General features: G+C 33.1%; 2 protein-coding genes across 3 annotated transcripts in view; both read left to right on the top strand.

The window, feature by feature from the left end:
* LOC123692325 overlaps positions 1-2442 on the top strand; it is a 98422-nt gene extending 95980 nt beyond the window's left edge. The window contains exon 7 of the mRNA XM_045637063.1: positions 91-2442. Coding sequence (XP_045493019.1) covers positions 91-526 — 436 coding nt within the window. The 3' untranslated portion in view covers positions 527-2442. The remainder of the gene's footprint in view (positions 1-90) is intronic.
* Positions 2443-7231: 4789 nt separating this feature from the next.
* Positions 7232-21103, top strand: LOC123692323 (X-linked retinitis pigmentosa GTPase regulator-like). 2 transcript variants are annotated; one of them, XM_045637060.1, is made up of 8 exons: positions 7232-7295; positions 16881-17006; positions 17293-17448; positions 17794-17949; positions 18534-18686; positions 18906-19229; positions 19431-20591; positions 20927-21103. In XM_045637060.1, exons 1-8 carry the CDS (start codon positions 7277-7279, stop codon positions 21037-21039), a joined length of 2208 nt encoding a protein of 735 aa, XP_045493016.1. In that variant the 5' UTR covers positions 7232-7276; the 3' UTR covers positions 21040-21103. The 2 variants fall into 2 exon arrangements, with proteins under 2 accessions (XP_045493016.1, XP_045493017.1); XM_045637061.1 differs by having other exon boundaries at positions 19431-20569; positions 20927-21039.
* Positions 21104-21499: the final 396 nt, after the last annotated feature.

The raw sequence follows: 21499 nt of genomic DNA, 5'->3' as shown, positions 1-21499 counted from the left end.
GATTAAATCATTTATTAATTTGTTAATAAAACAACCCACAACAAATTCGAACACTATATTTGATTTTCAACATCGAATATATTGGTCCAGTTACCGCTGGAACCGGCGCGACCCCGAAGGCTCGTACCAACGCAACGCGGAGCTGCTCCGCTCGGGGCGCACGGGGCTCACCCCGCAGCAGGTAAGCTCGCACCTCACGCGCCTGCAGCACATCCGCGACCGCCAGCTCGCGCGCCGCAAGCGACTCCGCGACAACGACTGGCTTGTTAACGAACCGCACACACACACACAAACTAGAACACACAACACACATGATAGAACACACACTGATATACTTAACGAACAACCAGCACACGCTAGAACGTATGATAACGAACAACCGGCTATCGTACATACGCACGCTAGAACGTATACGGTCGATAATAATATAAGCGCGTTGCACCCAAAGACGATTGTGGAGGAGTTCGATATGATGCCCCCGCCTCCGCCGATAGTGCTGCCCCGGCCGGTCAGGAATATCTGGTGATTTTGATCTGTGCCGTCCTGAGTTAGCCATTGCTATGTCTATGTAGGAATATTTTTGATAGAAAACATTTTAGAGTTGTTGTCAAATAATGTCTAATGAGCCCTCTTCACAATGGACAACATTGACCCAACAAATTATAGTCAATGTTTCCACCATCACGGCGATTTTGAATAAAAATGATGAAACTGAGACATGTAGGCTTTACACTATCGCGATTACCTCTTCTTATTCAACGCTGCATATTGTGAAGAGGACCCATAATATTATAAACTTGTGTGCCTAATGATTGGTCAAAATATTGAATTATTTTTGTATACGTATAATTTAAACGTTTAACCATGATTTGATATTCGTAAAATATTATAACATTAATTAGCCTCAGGATGGCAATTCCTCTTTATTCTTAACGCTTCATAAATCTAATTTAAGTGCTTCTAATTACGAGATTACTGTCGCTATACGCTTCAAAGTCTAATTTTATTAGTGCCTTTGCAAGCGGCTCTTTACTCCTTAGGTAAAACATGACTTCGAAAATAAACCTTTTAAATTTCATCACGCTTTATCTTCCGTTTCCAAAATATTTAATTTCACTTTCACTTTTATATTATACACAGTTTTAGTAGTATCTATAACTTATTAAGATAATTTTATCCCGATTTTAATTACTAAGGAGTTTTCGCTTATGCTTAGTTCTTCTCCTCTTTATAAGCTAGAGCAGTCAGAACGACGAACCTTTATATAAAACGACCCAGTGTATGCTTTTCAAATATCGTGTGTGCTAAGTCTTAGGCTGTTGAATTATATTAAATATAAGTATTTATTACACATATTATACGCTAAGAAAATTATTTGAAATTTGTTGCTCTGACAACATTTAAACCACCTTTATTGTATCCGTTATCTGATATTGATAAACTGTATTAGTTTTAAGTATTCTTATATTTTTCTAGATTTAGACAACTAGTCAGTAAGCTAACATCAATATTTAGTATTAACATTATTTTTCGTAATATTATATTCAACTAACATTTCCCGCTTAGTGTATTTAAACAAAATGAGTCGTACATTATATTGGCATTTTATTAAAAGTATAAAATAAGTATTCATTCTAACTATACGTTCCAATTTTTATGATAAGCATAAAAATGTTGTAGTTTTAGTGCCAATATTTTAGTCCTCGCATTTACTAAACGAAACATTAGTTAGGTAATAGTTACATGTTCGAACTTTGACATCCCATATGATTTTCTTTGTTTAACCAATTTTAATTAATTTTAATCATATCTAGTAAAATTATTAAATGTCACTGTTTATAATTTCGATCTGAATGTGATGTTTGTGTTATTTTCTGAGGAATGTGAAGAAGATGGCTTTTTGTAACAGAGTTAAGAAAATATTATAAAAAACAACCGAATAAAAAACAGTATTTTAGTGTTTTACTATTTTCAAACTCTTAAAGAAACATAAAAAAGTTTAGTATTTTAATATAAAAAACTGCCTTAACATTAATTAACTCTGTTACAAGAAGTCAATTCTACAGGCTATTTTTCTGTAATATACTCGGTTGCATTTTTATCCCTAGAATAAGTTTTATTTTAATCCATTAGTTTTTGGCGTGAAGTCAAAAGACCGTAAGAATCAAATATTTAAAACTAAAAAATACTGCCTTCTTCGTTATTGTCTGTTAATTCTAAATACCTAGTCTATCATAATTAAGAAAATGTTAAAGTATTATTACATATTAAAAACCCCCACGTCTTTGTATTTTTATAAAGGCCTTTTATGTGTATAACATTTGAATATATTCATAGCATATCAACTGTATAAATTGGTTTTATGACATTTTACAACAGGATTTTGTTAAGCTGTATTTGGATATAATTTAATACTTAAATTAATAAATCATCTGAACTATATATAACCTTTGTTTTATTTTATTGTACCAGCGCCATCTGTTGCCAAGTAGAAGTATCACAAACCTGTACTTACATAATTTCAGTTATTCGAACACTGAAGTATTTATTTTTCTTTTGACGCAAATTGTTGTTAACTTTATCGAAATAATTTTCACTTAAAGGGTACCTACCTAAGTAGTATACCTATTGATATGTTTAAATCTTTAAAAATAGACACACTGTCAGAACAACACATGACCAAAAGCTTTACATAAGAATCATCAGGTAAAATGGCAATGGCAACATAGTCGCCAATAGTTAGTAGATTAATATCTAGGGCTGCATTTGGAAAAATTAATTTTCATTTGTAAAAATTATTATGTAGAGCGAAATAAAGCATTTAAACCATGGGTAATGCCATCTGGCTTTAAGAAATTAACTATGATAGAATCGATTCAGCTTCAATGATAATGATATTTTCTTGTATGAAATTTAGATTACAAATATATTTTTTAATACTTTGAAATGTCGTATGCGTGAAGAAGATTCATGTTTGCCGTCGAGTGTATGTAGGTAAGTATTGGTTCTACATACCTACATATTTGATATTCGATAGAAAACACATTGTAGGACTTTAAATTAAGAAGTAGGCATCCGCCCCGGAATGGCGCGAAAGGATGCGGGTTCGAGTCCCGCCTCGTGATCGAATTTTTTCTATTCTTTATAAATTGATAGGTATCAGATGATTTCATCTTAATTGTCGTTGTAAGACTTTTGCATATTTATTGGGTCCACTTTACATTCGTTTAGGACAGTGTTCCCATATGTCCTGATTTCATCACAATCGGCCAGACAAAGAAACAAATTAAAACACAGACTTTATTCTTATGAAAATTTTTTCACCACCATCGTCAATAAAAGTCGTTTTATAATTAAGAAATTACAAAAAAAGATGTAAAGGTCACCGACCGATACTTGAATCAATGAAGCCACGCGAAAATGCCGAGATGCGGCGATACGGTTGCCATGGAAACAGCGTACAAACAACCTGACCTAGCGTAATAGTGTTTGTTTAGGGAAAATCGGCTCAACCTTAATAATAATAAAGATCCAATTGACGAGATATCGTTTAATTTTTTCGTAACAAAACAAAACCAAAAATCTATAATAAAATGTGTGGTAATTCTTTTGTTTGAGGATAAAAATACATTCGAATGACGTTACTGTTCATTAGTAGTATAGTTTCTCTTAGGTAAAGCCTAAAGGTAAAACAAAGAAAAAATGCAAAGAAAAGCTTTTGTCTCCCTTTAAAAAAAATATTTGTTAGGTACCTTGTAACGTTTTAGTAAACGTAGATAGTATAAATAACTAAATAACCAACTTCTCTCGAAACATATATTTCTTTAGAACACTTTTCATAAGACATAAAAAATAATTGACTAATAAACGCTAAATGTGCTATGTGACCTGAATTGTTGTAATAACCTGAAATATTCTCACATTTAAGGAATATTTAACATTTGTTCTGTTTCTTACAGCTTATGGAAGCGAACTAAGAAATAAAAAAAGATTATTATGAATACTTACACACATTTTCAAATTTTAAACAGGCGCTGCTAAAAAGTGATTAGGCGATTTTCATCTTAATGCAAAAATATAGGTAAAAGAAAAGCGCTACGATCACTTATGTACTTTATTATTTATTATCAAGTAATGCAATCGTTTTTTTTAACGTCATATTTTTTTCTTAGTGGTAAATGCCACTAGTTCTGTGGTAAATGCCACAGAGATCATCGTAACTATGAAGCTGCAGAAGTTTTTACCATTAACTCATATTATTATTATTAGATCATATTTAATAGATATTTGTTTAATAACATTACCCCAATTAATAAATGATGACAATAATTAAGAAACTACTATTCTTGTGAAAATTTTATCCGAAATCAAAAGTTTCATATGTGACGATTCTAGTCGGTTATAAGTAAATATACCTTAATCTCAGATACGTCTTTATTTGTAAAAAACTAAAGAAAAGACAAAACGACGCATTGCCGTGACCTTAAGCAATCTAGGTTAGAACGATATTGTCAAGCAATTACTGAACCGATTAGCTTTCATCCGGTAAACAAAAGCTCCCTATGTGATGATTTTCTTTAAACTAAGAACTTTAATTTGTTTTATGAAAAAATTTACGTTCTTCATAAAGTATAAAATAGATACAAATACAATCTGTATCACATGTGTGTAATTTATTCATTAAACAAGATTCAGTTAATTAGAAAGAAAAAGTCTTATTTCCCATGAGTATTGATGTAAAAATTTATAGGTTAAATAAAATAAAATAGGTACCTAAATTTATAATTTATCGATTCAAACTGCATGCAAAAACATATTCAACAAAATTATTGGTACCCAGGTTTGTATTATAGCATTTTTATATTGGTATCAGAATACCCGAGATAAGAATCTCGCGTGATGTCCTAGGCAGCGCTGTAGATACCTTTCCGTTCTATGAATATCGATCAATACATGATACATCATATTGCATCATAATATAACTCATAACAGTAACTTATTTGTAAGGTCCAACACAAATTACAATATAGAAGCAAAATTATAACATACTGCGTCGTATACTATCCATATTATCTATGATACTTGTAAATTTGTAACGAATTTTGCTCTATATTGATTGATTGAATTGATTTTCATGGGCATGATTTAAAAAAAAGTAGAACAATTTGTTCAACTAGATGGCTAGAAAAACTTTAAATATGTAATATTATTTTGAAATGTAAAATTGTTGGATGACTATTTATTCTGTAAGTTATAAATATCTCATTTGAAAATCACAGCAGAATTTACTGTGATTGTTATAATTATGTAATAAAACGTTCTGTTATGCTTACATAGGTACCGTTTTGCCGCAAATTAATGCGTGGAAGGAAATCTACCTAAAGTAGTTTTCTTTCCCCATATAATATTTTTGTACTAGACCCAATTATATGAAATGCTTTCTCTAAAATTCTAAATCAAAGCAACATAACTTATCGTTACCGCCGGTCATTGACATTCGCTCCCATACCACGCAATTCAATTATGCAGAGGTCATTTTTACCAGTATCCTCTGACGGGGAAAATGTTTTATAGCCTTCACCTTATGGTAATGAACTTGGAAAATTATTACAATAAAAAAATCACGAACGACAGCTAGATGTTAAGTAATGATTACTTTAAGAGCCCTACAATATACGATTATATTAATTATAACTTTGTAATTTTTTGTTTGATTTTCCTTGCTTTTCTCTAAAAATTTTAGATATTAGATATGTACGTATTAAATTTTTATCGCTCTTCTATCGAGCTTAAGGTATCTCGCTGTTATGGACATCATACAAAATTACAAACCTTATAGACTGAATAAAACAATGACAAACACCCTTATTTTGAAAAAAAATGCGTTTCGAGATATTGTGTGGATCATCTATTAACCTTCGAAAAAAAGGAGTGTTACAATGAAATACTGCAATCACGATATTGACGTTTCAAGGCGCATTACGTAATCTAATAAATAATGGCTAATTATTGCAATGGCATTTATGATAAGAGGATTAATAGCACACTTCTAAAATTAAACTTTTATTTTCTCTAATCTTACCTTTAAGTAAATATAACTTTATTTAACATTCGTACCCCAGATCATGTTGTATTACCCACACTCCACAGGTATTACCGATACACAGCTAGTACCTTAGGACTCTTAGGAGTAACATGGGAGTAACTATTTAGCCTAAGGTATCGTTCTACAACCGCACTTTAAAAATTCGAAACGACAATAATATAATTCAAAAGAAAATAAATAAGATAACATCTTGATAACATCATCTTCAATTGAAACGATGTCATCTTTTGCTCTTTTGCTCTCTGAGCTTTTTCTGCTCTTGCCTATTTCTTATATAGTCTTAGGAACAGAACGTACCATGTAGGAAAGCTTTTTTAAAGACTTATTTGAAGAAATAACTGAAGTTTTATTGTTGTGAACGAAAATATAAACTTCATTCCACATTTATGTTTTAACATTGGTACTCCAAAAAGCTAAAAATACTTATAGGTTCAGAATAAAACCTGGCTACGGAAAACTGTAGACTCATAAAACCGTATGTTATAAGACATAAAGCAATATTTCGTATTCTAATGGCAATCGTTATGGCCATGCTGACCAATTTGGAGAGAGCCTCAACAACCATTAATAATTCTGTAATGTTGGAAATAAACTGAATATTCATTTCAAGGGGCAGGTCATGTGTCACTGGTTGACTTGAGCACGATATTAAGGGAATATCGTTTTAAGGATCAAGGAAATAAAGTTTTTGGAATATAAGTTGGGAAGAAATTTCAAAATTTTTCATTGTGGATTGGATAAATTCAATTAAGTATTTCTACTTTTTCTGTTTATAAGCTGCTTAACTATTGGCTTCAAAAAGATTGTACCTAGATACAGTTTAAACTAATTATAATATCTATACTAGGAATAATAGAGCAACGGCTGTTATAATTGTAGATAGTGATACTGCTGTTATTTCAAATTAACAACAATCATAACTAGGTATCTAGTTTTTTACTATAATTTTTACATAATTTACAAAATAAATTTAAAGAAAAGCTTAATTAAATATTCCCTTATTAATATTAATTATTCATTTATTATTAAAGGCATTTCCAGTAATTCTATAGCCCACACAAAGTTAATCGCACGGTGGTTGGTAGCAAGGGTGGCCTAGCCAGCGGTCAGTTAGCGCCCCGCAGCCGACCGACCAGTCGCGGGTCAGACATGGCCGCATAGTTTGCCGCCATGATTGACGATATCCCAGGTCTGTTCCATTTTCAAACGCACCATAGAATCGATTTTTTTTTTTTCACATGATGGCACAGATTAGAAAGTTCGTACCGGGTTTTAAAATTATAGATTTTGGAATCTGTAGAATGAAGTACTTCACCATGATTGGTGAAGTAAATAAACTCAATAACAATTCGTCACGATCTTGAGTTAAGTACTAGGTATATATTTTATATATAGTTATTATCATTGTTTTAATATATATTATATATTTATATTGTGTTTTATATGCTTGCATTTTAGATCATAACTATCCACTACACTCTAAAGCGATAATTCTCTAATATATAATATATATATATATAAATACCAACTTGGGCACTAAGTTGATCCAGCCCGACTGCCGTGCATTCCTGACTCCACCTTTTCCCCCATATTACTCGACTCCGGTTGCATAGATCTTGCCCGGAGTGGCAACGGCGCAAATGTTTGGGCGACGTTGCCAAACATATTCATGGAGAAATTGATATACTCAACATTTTTATTGTTAAGATCTCGAACTGAGTCGACTCCGTAACGGCCGAAATTCAGAAACCCATAAACACTTGTTGGCTCCGTTTTATATACCAAATCCAAAGTCGTATGTTGATCAGATCCATTTATATTATCAAAATTACAGCTTTATTTGATCCGACAAAACGAAACTGTATATTATGTAACGTTAATTAATTTTTCGTAAACACTTCAGTATTTGTTGGCTCCGTACACAAACATATTATAGATAGGTAATGTCCCATACATTGCTAAATCCGCCTAGACTAGACGAACTCTAACCTATCTAGGTTGTTGAACTGAATTGTTGCTTTTGTAATGTCCACACGTTCGCTTTTTAGTGGTGGACAGGAATGAAATCTAATTAAAAAAAAAAAAGTTTTTTTTTCATTCGTTCTAAAATGTTATCGATTCTGAACCATTTCTGAAAATTTGGCCGGTCATTGAGAACTAACCCTGTATATCGCTGGATTTCTGGAACTCCTTGTGATCTGATCCCAGGACCTACATCGCAATATTTATCTTGCCGTCATCACGTCTGGCTCATACAAAGAACGTTTCAGTACTGACGCGATACGTATTGATGTAGTTGGGTGTGCTGTGATCCCTCCCAAGATACATCAGTAAATATCAAGATAATTATCATAATATTTATTGACGTGTAGCGTTCGCCTTTGCCCTGATTCTGATATCAATCTGATAAAATAATTAAAATGTTAGATTTAGGTCAAAAACAAATGACGACTCATATTCTTGCACAAATTATCCATTGCGGAGTAAATATGAGTGTACGCAGATCGCCAACACGTTTAACCAGCAGTGGTGCAGTGGGTACTGCCGGTGGATCGCATCCCGATCTATCGAAGCTAAGTTCGTTTTCTACGAGTTCTACGCCAACTGATACTTAAATTACTTACAGAAAACGGAAACAACCGCTAGAACAAGATTGCAGATGTAATGATGATATGAAGGATATTCGGTCGGAGTTGAGCCGTATTAGTACATTATTTGAAAAATATGTATGCTCAAATGAACAAATAGTAAACAAAATTCATTCAATTAAACATTCATTTCAACATTTCATTCAATTAAACGAAATCATTTCGGCGGTATGGCGACCATTTAGAATCGTCTGATAAGTATGGCGATGCATGGCAATTTTCGTAAATGGCTGCACGACGATGGTTACCTGTGCAAAAGTTAGCCTGGTACCAATAAAATAATAAATAAAATAAAATTTATTAGTAACTTCAAATATAACATTACAATATTGCTCTGCCTTCTGAACTAGGTAATTCCTATATCTCAGAAGGCAGTGCCTTCCCTTGCAAATTCCATGTTACATTATATTTGGCAAGTTAACAAAATAAATTTTAGTGACTAATGATAAAGGATACAAAGTAAACGATTAAGAAAATAAAAGTATACGATTTGAATTGCACAATTATACAATGGTTGAATTGTTTTTTTTTTAATCAACGCATTCGCGTCGGTGTGGCGGGCTTTATGTCACACCGGAAAAGTATGGCATGACACTACCGTCTACATCTTTTTTATGGGCTATCGGTAAATTCTAAAATTTTTGTGTTACAAATCGTTTGACTTTCGCTATTTTTCCGACGAGTTTGACTAACGCCCACGCGACTAAGCCGCCGGTACCAGCGTTCACACCATCATTTTTCTTTCTGTCATTGCGTACCCCTGTAGAACCGCCATCCTGTTACAAATGACTCGAAATTTTGTGTCAATGACTCCCTATCTACTAGGTTTGCGAATCGACAGCTCTCTAAAATGGAATCATCACATCGACCACCTAAAAAATAAATTATCAGCACTTCTTAGATCTCTGCGTAATATCTTTCTTGCATTCCTCATAAATTACGCCACACCATCTACAACACGTTAGTAAAGCCGCACCTAATGTATTTAATAGAAGTATGGGGGAGTGCTTACAAAAATAAATTAGCGCCACTCCAAATTTAAAAAAATAAAATAATTAAAACTATCTTTTACTATCCTTTTTTAACTAAAAAAATCTACGACGACACTAAAATAATGAATTTAAAACAATTATACTTTTATAATACGTGTATGTTCATCCGCAAAGCGCTACATAAAAACATAAATACAAATATTATATTCTCAACATCAAATCGCCACTATCCTAATAGACGAGCTAGCTATCTTGCCCTCCCGAAGATCCGAACAAATTATGGAAGGCGAACGGCAACATACGTTTCTATAACGGGAATAAATGTCTTGAAACCTTCAAATGGCTAAGGCCGCAAGCGAACAATGGCTGAGCTCGGTGGGCTCTGATTGGCTCATTTGAATCGGATCAACAAGAGCTAAAACGCAAAAAAGGTGGATTTGTATAAAAAGCACGTAATTATTATTATTACTGATGGTGACACTTGTGGCTCCGTTCGGATCCACATACGGACGGTGGTGTGGCAATGGATCCACAAATACCAACCGGATCAACAAGTGAAAACGGATCAAATAATTACTAACTATATGGCACGTTTGATCAACATAGTGCCCATGGAGATATCTATATATATATATATATATATATATATATATATATATATATATATATATATATATATATATATATATATATATATCGACTCCGGTTGCATAGATCTTGCCCGGAGTGGCAACGGCGCAAATATTTGAGCGATGTTGCCAAACGTATTCATGGAGAAATTGATGTACTCAACATTTTTATTGCTAAGATCTCGAACTGAATCGACTCCGTAACGGTCGAAATTCAGAAACCCATAAACACTTGTTGACTCCGTTTTATATACCAAATCCAAAGTCGTATGTTGATCAGATCCATTTATATTATCAAAATTACAGCTTTATTTGATCCGACAAAACGAAACTGTATATTAAGTAACGTAGATTAATTTTTCACTAACACTACAGTATTTGTTGGCTCCGTACACAAACATATTATAGTTAGTTAATGTTCCATACATTGCTAAATCCGCCTAGACTAGACGAACTCGACTTCGTAACGGTTCAAATTTTGAAATGCTCAAACACTTCTTGACTCCGTTTTATATACCAAATCATAAGTCGTATGTTGATCTGTTCCATTTATATGCACTTGCATGACATTGGCATGGGGATATGAAATTAGGGCTAGCAAAAAATCTCCTGAGTTTTATGGAAGTTGAAGAAGTCGACCGTAATTCAATTGAAACTTATAGAAAACGTTGTAAAACTAAAAATTCGGAACCCTAAAAAGATAGATATTTGGACGAACCTTTCGTCATACAGTGACGGTGATAATTCTCAAGTAGTATGCAGCCTACAAATAACAACCTACCTCTTGAATCATCAGTAAATATCAAGATAATTATCATTATATTTATTGACGTGTAGCGTTCACCTATGCCCTGCCTATGATTCTGATATCAATCTGATAATATAATTAAAATGTTAGATTTAGGTCAAACAAATGACGACTCATAAACTCATCCTGCACAAATTATCCATTACGGAGTAAATATGAGTGTACGCAGATCGCCAACACGTTTAACCAGCAGTGGTGCAGTGGGTACTGCCAGTGGATCGCATCCCGATCTATCGAAGCTAAGTTCGTTTTCTACGAGTTCTACGCCAACTGATACTCAAATCACTTAGGTACGGAAAACGGAAACAACCGCTAGAACAAGATTGCAGATTTAGTGATGATATGAAGGATATTCGGTCGGAGTTGAGCCGTATTAGTACATTACTTGAAAAATATGTATGCTCAAATGAACAAATAGTAAACAAAATTCATGAAAACATTTCTGAGGTAAAAACACAAATTACCGAAATTAAATCGTCCAACGAACAATCCTTGAATTTAATTCGCCAAAATACGAATCAAATCAATGAAATTAAGTTATCAGCATGTATGATAATTACTGAACAAAACATATTGAAGAGTACTATTTCTCAATTAGAATCCCAGATAAACTAGGGTGAGAGTAAAATAAAATCACTGGAATTAAATCTTTAATCATAATAAACTTCATATAATTTAAAACTTAATCAAGGAACTACGGGACAGAAAGAGCCGCGAAAAAAATGTAATTTTTACTGGTTTCCCAGAATCGACATCTTATAACTCAAAGGAGAGGAAATCTAAAGACAACTACGAAATTTTAAAAAATTACCTCACTAATAAGTTCAGACCTACCGAAGCCAGTAAAAAATATATAATTATAAATAACCTTAATTCAAACTGTAGTACAGGTCTCGATGGTATTATTACAAAAGCAATTAAATGCATCAAAGAACAAGTAGATAACTGCGTTAAAAACAACCGACTTCAAACTTGCACTTGCAACATTTACAAATACAGACAAAAATGCCCATAAAATAAAAACTACTGGGCCTATCCGAATAAAATTTTTATGGGACCAATTCGACACCATCCCGCATCGAACAAGAAAGAATCAAGTAAATCGGTTCAGAAACCTCGGAGTAATCGGTGTACATACATAAAAAAAACATACCGGCCGAATTGATAACCTCCTCCTTTTTTTTGAAGTCGGTTAAAAATTAAATCATACCTTAAGCGACTGTTTTAACCAAGCCATAAGTCAAAGACGTTTTCCGGACTCGTTAAAAATAGCGAAGGTAGCTCCTATCTATAAGATTGGCTCAAAATTTGAACCTGGTAACTATAGGCCAATTTCGGTTTTGCCTGTATTGTCAAAAATATTGGAGAAGATTTTACACACGAGATTAGAAAAATATTTAGACTCATTTAATTTTATTTCAGTGCGTCAATACGGATTTAAGCCAAAAAGTAACACTCTGTCAGCGACTATGGTCCTAACTATTAAAATAAAACAGAACATTGACGCAAACAATATAGTTTTGGGAGTGTTTATTGACCTACAAAAGGCCTTTGATACCGTTTCTCACGAACTTTTAATAAAGAAATTAGCATCCATTAACATTAATGGTAAAGCACTAGATATGCTGAAATCATATTTAAAAAATCGATCACGAATAGTTAAAATAGATAACCATGATAGCATTCCCTTACCAATTACATGTGGCATACCACAAGGTTCGATTCTAGACCCATTGCTTTTTTTAATTTATATTAATAATTTCCGAGATTTAAAGCTAAATGGTCACCTAACACTTTGTGCGGATGACACCTGTCTGTTTTATATTGGTCCCACTATACATGACATTATAGCGCAAGCACAAAATGATTTAAATAAATTAAATAAATAAATGCAATCTACTAAAAATAAATATATCTAAATTAAAAGCTCATAACAAAATTGTTCCACCACAAGCTCCACTTAAAATTAACGGTATTGTATTAGACAATAAAACCCACGAGAAATGCCTAGGTTTGCGAATCGACAGCTCTCTCAATGGAATTATCACATCGACCACCTAAAAAATAAATTATCAGCACTTCCTAGATCTCTGCATAATATTACTTCTTGCATTCCTCATAAATTACGCCACACCATCTACAACACGTTAGTAAAGCCGCACCTAATGTATTTAATAGAAGTATCGGGGAGTGCTTACAAAAATAAATTAGCGCCACCCCAAATTTTACAAAATAAAATCATTAAAACTATCTTTAACTATCCTTTTTTAACTTCTACAAATAAAATCTACGACGACACTAAAATAATGAATTAAAAACAATTATACTTTTATAATACGTGTATGTTCATTCGCAAAGCGCTACATAAAAACATAAATACAAATATTATAATCTCAACATCAAATCGCCACTATCCTAATAGACGAGCTAGCTATCTTGCCCTCCCGAAGATCCGAACAATTTTGGAAGGCGAACGGCAACATACGTTTCTATAACGGGAATAAATGTCTTGAAACCTTCAAATGGCTAAGGCCGCAAGCGACCAATGGCTGAGCTCGGTGGGCTCTGATTGGCTCATTTGAATCGGATCAACAAGAGCAAAAACGCAAAAAAGGTGGATTTGTATAAAAAGCACGTAATTATTATTATTACTGATGGTGACACTTGTGGCTCCGTTCGGATCCACATACGAACGGTGGTGTGGCAATGGATCAACAAATACCAACCGGATCAACAAGTGAAAACGGATCAAATAATTACTAACTATATGGCACGTTTGATCAACATAGTGCCCATGGAGATATCTATATATATATATATATATATATATATATAATATATATATATATATTCTCTAATATATATATATATAATATTAATCTAATATATAATAATGTATAAATTCTCTTGCAGTCGCACTTGCAGTGTAAAATTACTTCGATGCATTTTTATATTAATTTAACAGAATAAATGCAAATTAAAATTAATTAAAATACCAAAACATTTTTTATTTTCCATGTAAAGGAAGCTCTCTACTATTTTCAAACTTCATCTAGATACCAATATACTTATACATCTGAACATAACAAACAACGCATACTGTATTTTCCAATCATTATTAATCGCCTGCTTTTCGTTGAATGGTTATAAAAACCCAGTTTCGAGTGTAGTTTACAAACAAATTACTATTGATTTTCTTTCAGCCAAATGTTACACACACGTGTAACCGTCGTAGCATTTCATATTGAGTTTCTTTTATAGGCGTCGATGAAACCCTACAAGTAATATTATAAACGAGAAAGTTTGTGAGAATGTTTAAATATATGTTATGGTCCACGTTTGTTTTTCTTTCAGATTCACAAATCTATCAATGATCTGTGTAGTACCTTCAGAGATAGATAAGCACATAAAGCTTAGACATATAGGATACTTTTTTCAGAGTAGGTACCTACCTCGAGTTTCAGCGAGAATATAAACACAAGCTTAATTTTTTCTTTATGTTTTGTATGTAATGCACTTACTTTATTTCTGTTAGCTTTTAATGCTTTAACCGGCTAAAGTATTTAGGGTATTTCGCAGCGTAAAAAATTAAAATATAGTACCTACATATTTATATTTATTGAAGTGAAACTTCTTTATCGGGGTTGGAAAAAAATTTAGTGTAACATTTTTTCGTTACGCGTGACATTTTTCCGTTACGCGACATCTTTTTCTTATCCCTACCACGCGTGATTCGACGTTTTTCTGTAAAGTTGCATATAGTAAATTATTTTTTGAAAAATAAGGTCATAAAGAAGTTTTACTTCTTACGTGTGTACACTAGTACACGCACACATTTTTTATAACGTTAAAGCATTAAGATTATAACATCATATAGAAATGTTACAGAAACTATCTCTATTATACAATACGGCTTTTTTTTTAATTATAACACAATAATTGAATTTGCAACTTTACGACTCAAGGGAATATGAAAAGCTTCATTAAACTAGTACCTAAATAATTTGTTTAAACATAACATGAAATTAAGGGTAAGTAATTTGAAACATATTATGTATACCTACATAATATATTACGTATGTAGTTTCATTTATTTGATTTGTACTTCTTTATCGCTATCAATAAAGTAAACTTTAGTACATATCTACATGTAGAACTAATTTCAAGCTTTTGATGGTATTTTTTTGCACTGCTGATCCACATTAATATTAACTAAACAACAACAACTAACAAATAGGTACTTAGATACTTTTTCAAAAATGTTTATTATAGTAGTTACGTACAAATCTTTCACGTTTTGTATATAAATTATATTTATGATTTAATTTAGAGTCTAAACTTATTTTTATTCTATATACAATCTAACTAGCACTTTCCTACCTATTCTTTTGTTCTGAACTTCGTCCGCTACAAAATAGCTAAAAGCCTCTTTTTTAAATCCATTACACGACAAATAAATTAGAAAGTACCTACAATAAAAATTAAGATATTAATCTCCGGGCAGATTATAGCCAGATTAAAGGGTGAACTTGACAAGGTCAAATGTAGGTAATTACCCGTGCCCGTGATATGGCACCTTAAAGCTATTGTTTGCTTCGTTTATTACAAGAACAACACTTTCTTTGGCGTCACAAGTTTTCTTTAGTTTCTTTATGCCTTTTAGTATGCGGCATGCATTAGGCGTGACATTTGTGTATGATTTACAACCCACGGTTAACTATGTTGAAGACAATATGCTAATTTTACTCAATACCGCTACTGTCTAGCGTGCAAATATGATAAATAGATCTTGAAGCCTTTGAAATTATACAAGTCGCAGGTTCGGGTTTGACCTGCATTAAAAAAACATAGTCTATAGGTTACGAATGTAGCTTTGTATTCTAGAATCTAGACGCATCTTTATCTAAGTCAAGTAGTTTTTGAGTTAAATCAAATATTCTAAGATATTTTCAAAACCTTCACATACAATATAAAATACTTGTCACTAAAAATCTGCTAGGTACCTACCTACTACAGGTTCAGTAATTATTTCTGATACATTTATCACAATTACGTCAGCTTAATATTAGATATTTTCTACATTCGTGCGGAACAATAGTTAAGAGTCCGTCCAACAATTTGCCACTACGTCCGTTCAAGTCAAGGGCAGGCGAAATTCGTAAATCTGTAATTACGAGTTACGACCGCTACAATAAATCTGAAGCTCTATAGACCGTACTTCTATAAAAAGCTTTTCCATGGTAATTTCTTAGTAACATTTTAAGGAATGACGTCAGTGGTTAAAGTAATAAAAATTCATGTTTCCGCAGACCGGCGTGTTATTAATTTCTAGAATCTATGCGTAGGTAACTAGTAACTTATTAATCTATGGAGTAGATTTAGATTTAACTGATATTAAATAATATATTTTAAAAAAGCTAGAAATGGCGCATTACCTGAACCTAGGACTGGTTTATCACAATCATTAATCATAATTAATATAAGGTAACTCATTTACTGTATTGTTTTAAAACCTAGCCTTGAAGTAAAACCACATTATAACTCGTAAGTATTTTATTGTTGAACTGAAAGTTGTATGGACTACCATTTCCACACCTTGCTCTTCGTGAAGCTTAAAATATTGAAGGGTGGTGATTCCAAGTTTCAAAGTTTGTCTTTATATATTTATCTTCGCATATTTACGCATTCTTTTTATAGAAACCGGCGCTGTCTTCACGTTCGGCAAATCTCACTTCGCCGACAATGAACCGAGTCACTTCTTTATCAAGAACGATCCAATCGTAGCTATATCTTGTGGCGATGAGCACAGCGCTGTTATATGCCGTAAGTATTTAAAATTAACAGGATCTTAACAAAAAATTACACTAAAACATATGGAGAATAAGTTGCACATTCCATATATACCCACATCCTTATTTAATTTAATTTTTGTCTCTTTTTTACTAACAAAAGATTCTTCTACGGTTTACGATTACGATAGCTTGATTTATTATAATAGCTAGATGAATACGGTGGCTTAAATACATTGTATTGTAAAATTAATTTGTAGAACCCATGGAACTCTACCATTCTTTTCATTCTCTACATTTTATTTAACTCTCAATTTCAGAGAACGGTCGTGTGTTCGTCTTCGGAACAAACGCTTGGGGCCAGCTCGGACTGGGACATAAGGACGAAGTGACAAGACCGAGTTGTGTGAAATGGCTGAAACCGCACCGCACCATGTTCGTAGCGTGTGGGCGGGCGCATACTATTTTTGTTACCGGTCAGTTTTAGTAGATTTTTTACTTGGATAAAAAAAGTATGACATGAAAACTATCTAAAACAGTTCAGTAGTTTATGAACTTTAATTTAAGTTTAAATAAAATACTAATAGAATACGGTGAGGACAATAAAGTCAGGCATCATCTTTTGTATAACACTTACTTGTAACCTTCTGTTCAAAAATTATCTATTATCCCTTCATAGGTGGATATAGTTTGTCACCTTGTCGAAATTAATTAGACATACCTACCTATTATGTAACAATCGGGTAGCAATCTACTTACCTATATCTAGTTATACTCATCTTTCCATATTCTTTAATCAAACATTAAACTTATAATTCCAGACACAAACGCGATCTACGCAGTGGGCTGCAACGAAGAAGGCCAGCTGGGTACAGGCGATGTGGAGAGCCACTCAGTACCGCAGTATGTCGAGCTGGATGCTGACCAGCCCATACGGCAGGTCTCCGCTGGTAGTAACCATACTGCGGTGCTAACTGGTCAGTTGGATTTTGTATTTAAATGTGTAAATTCAAGTATTTAAAAGAATATTTGTCAAAATTGTTCCAGGTTTAGTTACCTGCATTCAGTTTATACCATGTGATAAAGCTCTGCACTGTGTGTATTGTGTTTGTTTTAATTTTCATTTTATTTCAACTAGTATAGTTATTTAATTATTCGATATACCTACGAGCAATAATTCATAGTTGTTCTATAAAGAGCCAATTTATAACTATTTAATAGGTAACTAGCTGTGCCCCGCGGTTTCACCCGCATTGTTCCGCTCGTGTTGGTCTTCTATCTAACACTGAAACAATTATTCAAATCGGACCAGTAATTCCTGAGATTAGCGCGTTCAAACAAACAAACAAACTCTTCAGCTTTATATATTAGGTATGTATAGATTAATTCCACCCCCTAATGACACCGCTTCAAGTTATAAGTACGTCTTCTCGTAAAATACAACTTGCTTTCCTATCCATCTCTATTATGTACTGTGTACATACAAATGCCTTAGATATTGGCGGAACAAATTAACATTTAGACATATGGAAAATGATAATATCTAAAAATCTTCCTCCAGACGATGGGCGCGTGTTCATGTGTGGCTCGAACACGGAAGGGCAGCTCGGGCTCGGCGAAGACACCAGGACCTGCGTCAAACTCACTGAGCTCAAATTTATGGAGAAAATAGCGTTCGTTGAGTGCGGCTACTATCACACCGTGTTTATTACTGGTAATTTAGTTATTCTTTCTTTTTTTCTAATTGTGTAGTGTTTATGCGAGTAAACGAGTCATAATATTCATTAATATGATTGCTCTGATTAATTATATACAAATTACAAGCATTTTCGTAAAAACAGAAATAAGAGTGTTATACTTAACTATTACGAAAAAATGTTATTTATCATCATTTGCTAACAATATTTATACAAATAAATAATCACATCCACAGCAAAAGGAGCCGTATTCGTAACAGGTGACAATGAGAACCAAAAGCTTGGTATATCAGATACAGCAAATATTATATACGTTCCTCAAGTTCTACCAATTAATGTACAAATAAAGAGCGCGTGTTGCGGCGCAAACCACACATTTCTATTGTCTATGGACGAAAGCAAAATATTAGCTTTTGGTTCCAATGAAAAAGGACAATTAGGCATGCCGAATACAATAGAAATAGTGAAAGAGCCAACGGAAATTAATATGGACAAAATGTTCGACGGCTATCAATTGAAATTGGTTGCTTGTGGGGCGATGCACACTGCTTTTGTTACTGGTAATTTTAATCTTTTTTTTTTATTAATCCTATACCTAGATATCGTTTAAAATTATTTTTTATCAACAGATACTTAATATTTCTGCAAAACATAATATTATTCGGATATCCTCGGTCATTGTTCCACAAATCCCTTCGAAATATCAATGTTGATTGTTGAGTCATGATATAACGGTTCCATAATAATATCTATATTTTCAGACAATGGATTGCTTTACACCTGTGGCGAGTCAAGGCACGATAAATTGTGCTTGGACGAAATCGACGCCGACAACTCGACCGACTTCCCCAATCAATATACGCCTAAGCGGGTCACCGCCATGAATGGTTTCATTGTAGACAATGTGGCTTGCGGCGGCTGCCACACTCTACTCACCGCTACCAAAGGCTCCAACGCAGACTTCACGAATAACGATTTCATAGTCAACCAAGACAATAAACAAATATCTATTACCGAACTACCTCCCTTGCAAAAAGTACCAATCATGAACAAAGAAGATCCTCCGGTGGATACAGCAAAGCCTAGCGTTAATGAGCACGTAATTGAAAACTCTAACAATGGAAATGAAGAAAGCGGGTCGATCGATTCATTAGAGGCGAATGTAAGTGGATCTCATATCGTTCATATTAACGATCTCGAAACAGACACAGCAAGCATACATAACGTACCAGATCTAAACAATGATACCAGTACGATAATTGACAACATGCCTAAAATGGATATATCAACTTCTATAGAAAAGGGAATGACAGAAATATCAGAAAAACTAGAAAAAGCAAAGGATAAAGTCACAGAGGACATCGAGGAAATACAAAACAAAGCCGAAGACAAAATACAAGAAATTGTACACACTGTTAAAGAAGAAGCAAATGAGAAAATAGAAGTCGTAGAGGATGTTCTAAAAAAATCTGTCGCAAAAATTGACCCCGGGTTTCACTGTGATGAAAAGATATCATTGGGAATTCCAGATAAAATAGCAGAGACTAATAATTCACCACCTCCAAAGAGTCCTATAATTCAAGACCTTTTGCACATACCCGACATATCCCACATGAGTCCAAACTTAAGCAAACATAGTGACGATGGTCAACGAAGTGACGGGGGACAATCAGAAAATGAAACCATACCTTGTGGTTCTGATAATTCGAGTCCACAAGCTGGAAAAACGAAAACTCAAGCAGTATTACCAATTGTAAGAAGTGAGGATCATATTGACCAAGTCCCAACGAATTGCGAAGATTCGGAAGTGGTCGTTAATAAACTGGAAGAAAAAGGTCGATTCGCGCGCATTTTTCAATCGATACGAGATAAAGAAAACTCTTGCATGGGTAAAGGAAAGGTAATAGAAGAAAAGGTTACAGGTAAATGACTCCATTCTCAATTTAATAATTAAATATGAACTGGTGCAAACAATTAAAAATATTGCCTAAAATTAAGAAATGTTGATTTATAAATGATAAATAGTAACATATTACAAACAGTTTAAATTATAGTATTCTTAACAACTAAAAAATTCTTACAATTCTTGTATTCTACAGGATTAGGAGTCTTAAAAGATATGTTTCCGCTTGCTCGACTCTATCTTCAAACTCAAGCTTTCTTGTTAAAGATGATGTTCTTTCCCCTTCATTAATGTTAAGATTGTTAGTATCCACATACTAGACTACTTTTACTTACTTAAAATTTCGAATTTCAGAAAATATTCACAAAGGCATTGAAACTGCAGAGGAAAAAGTCCACACAATAGAAGAGACAGTAGAAACAGAAATCAGAAACCAAACAAACTCAAGAACCTGCACCATTTTATAAAATTCTAAAGTTGTATTGTCTTAGATGTTTACATTAATTAATAAATTTTTATCATTTCTATCGTTAAAAATGTGTGTATTATTTATAATCTTAAGTCTATCATAGAAATTAAAAATATTCTTGGATAAAGTGTTTCTTCAGATGAAGCGGGCAAATTCTTCAAATTAATATGAATAATTATATTTCACCTACATTTAACCTCGGCAAAATAATTATGTTTAAATATAGACTAATGTGAAGATGACACATAAAAAAATTATTTTTAAAGCAATATGAATTGTAAATATACCTAAACCGAGTTTTGACATTCAGTTTTAAATTGTTACTGAATTTACAATGATAGGATTTTGTATATTTGGTTGGGTATATTTTGCAATTAACGACATGGCTGGATATCTTTCAGACTGTTTAATGGGATGGTTTGATAAAGAGACTGTGACCTATTATAGGCTATTAATGA

Source organism: Colias croceus, chromosome 6 (assembly GCF_905220415.1).
Source record: "Colias croceus chromosome 6, ilColCroc2.1".
NCBI lineage: Eukaryota > Metazoa > Arthropoda > Insecta > Lepidoptera > Pieridae > Colias > Colias croceus.
The sequence above is the reverse complement of the archived record's forward strand: the minus strand, read 5'-3'. Positions and strand labels throughout refer to the sequence as shown.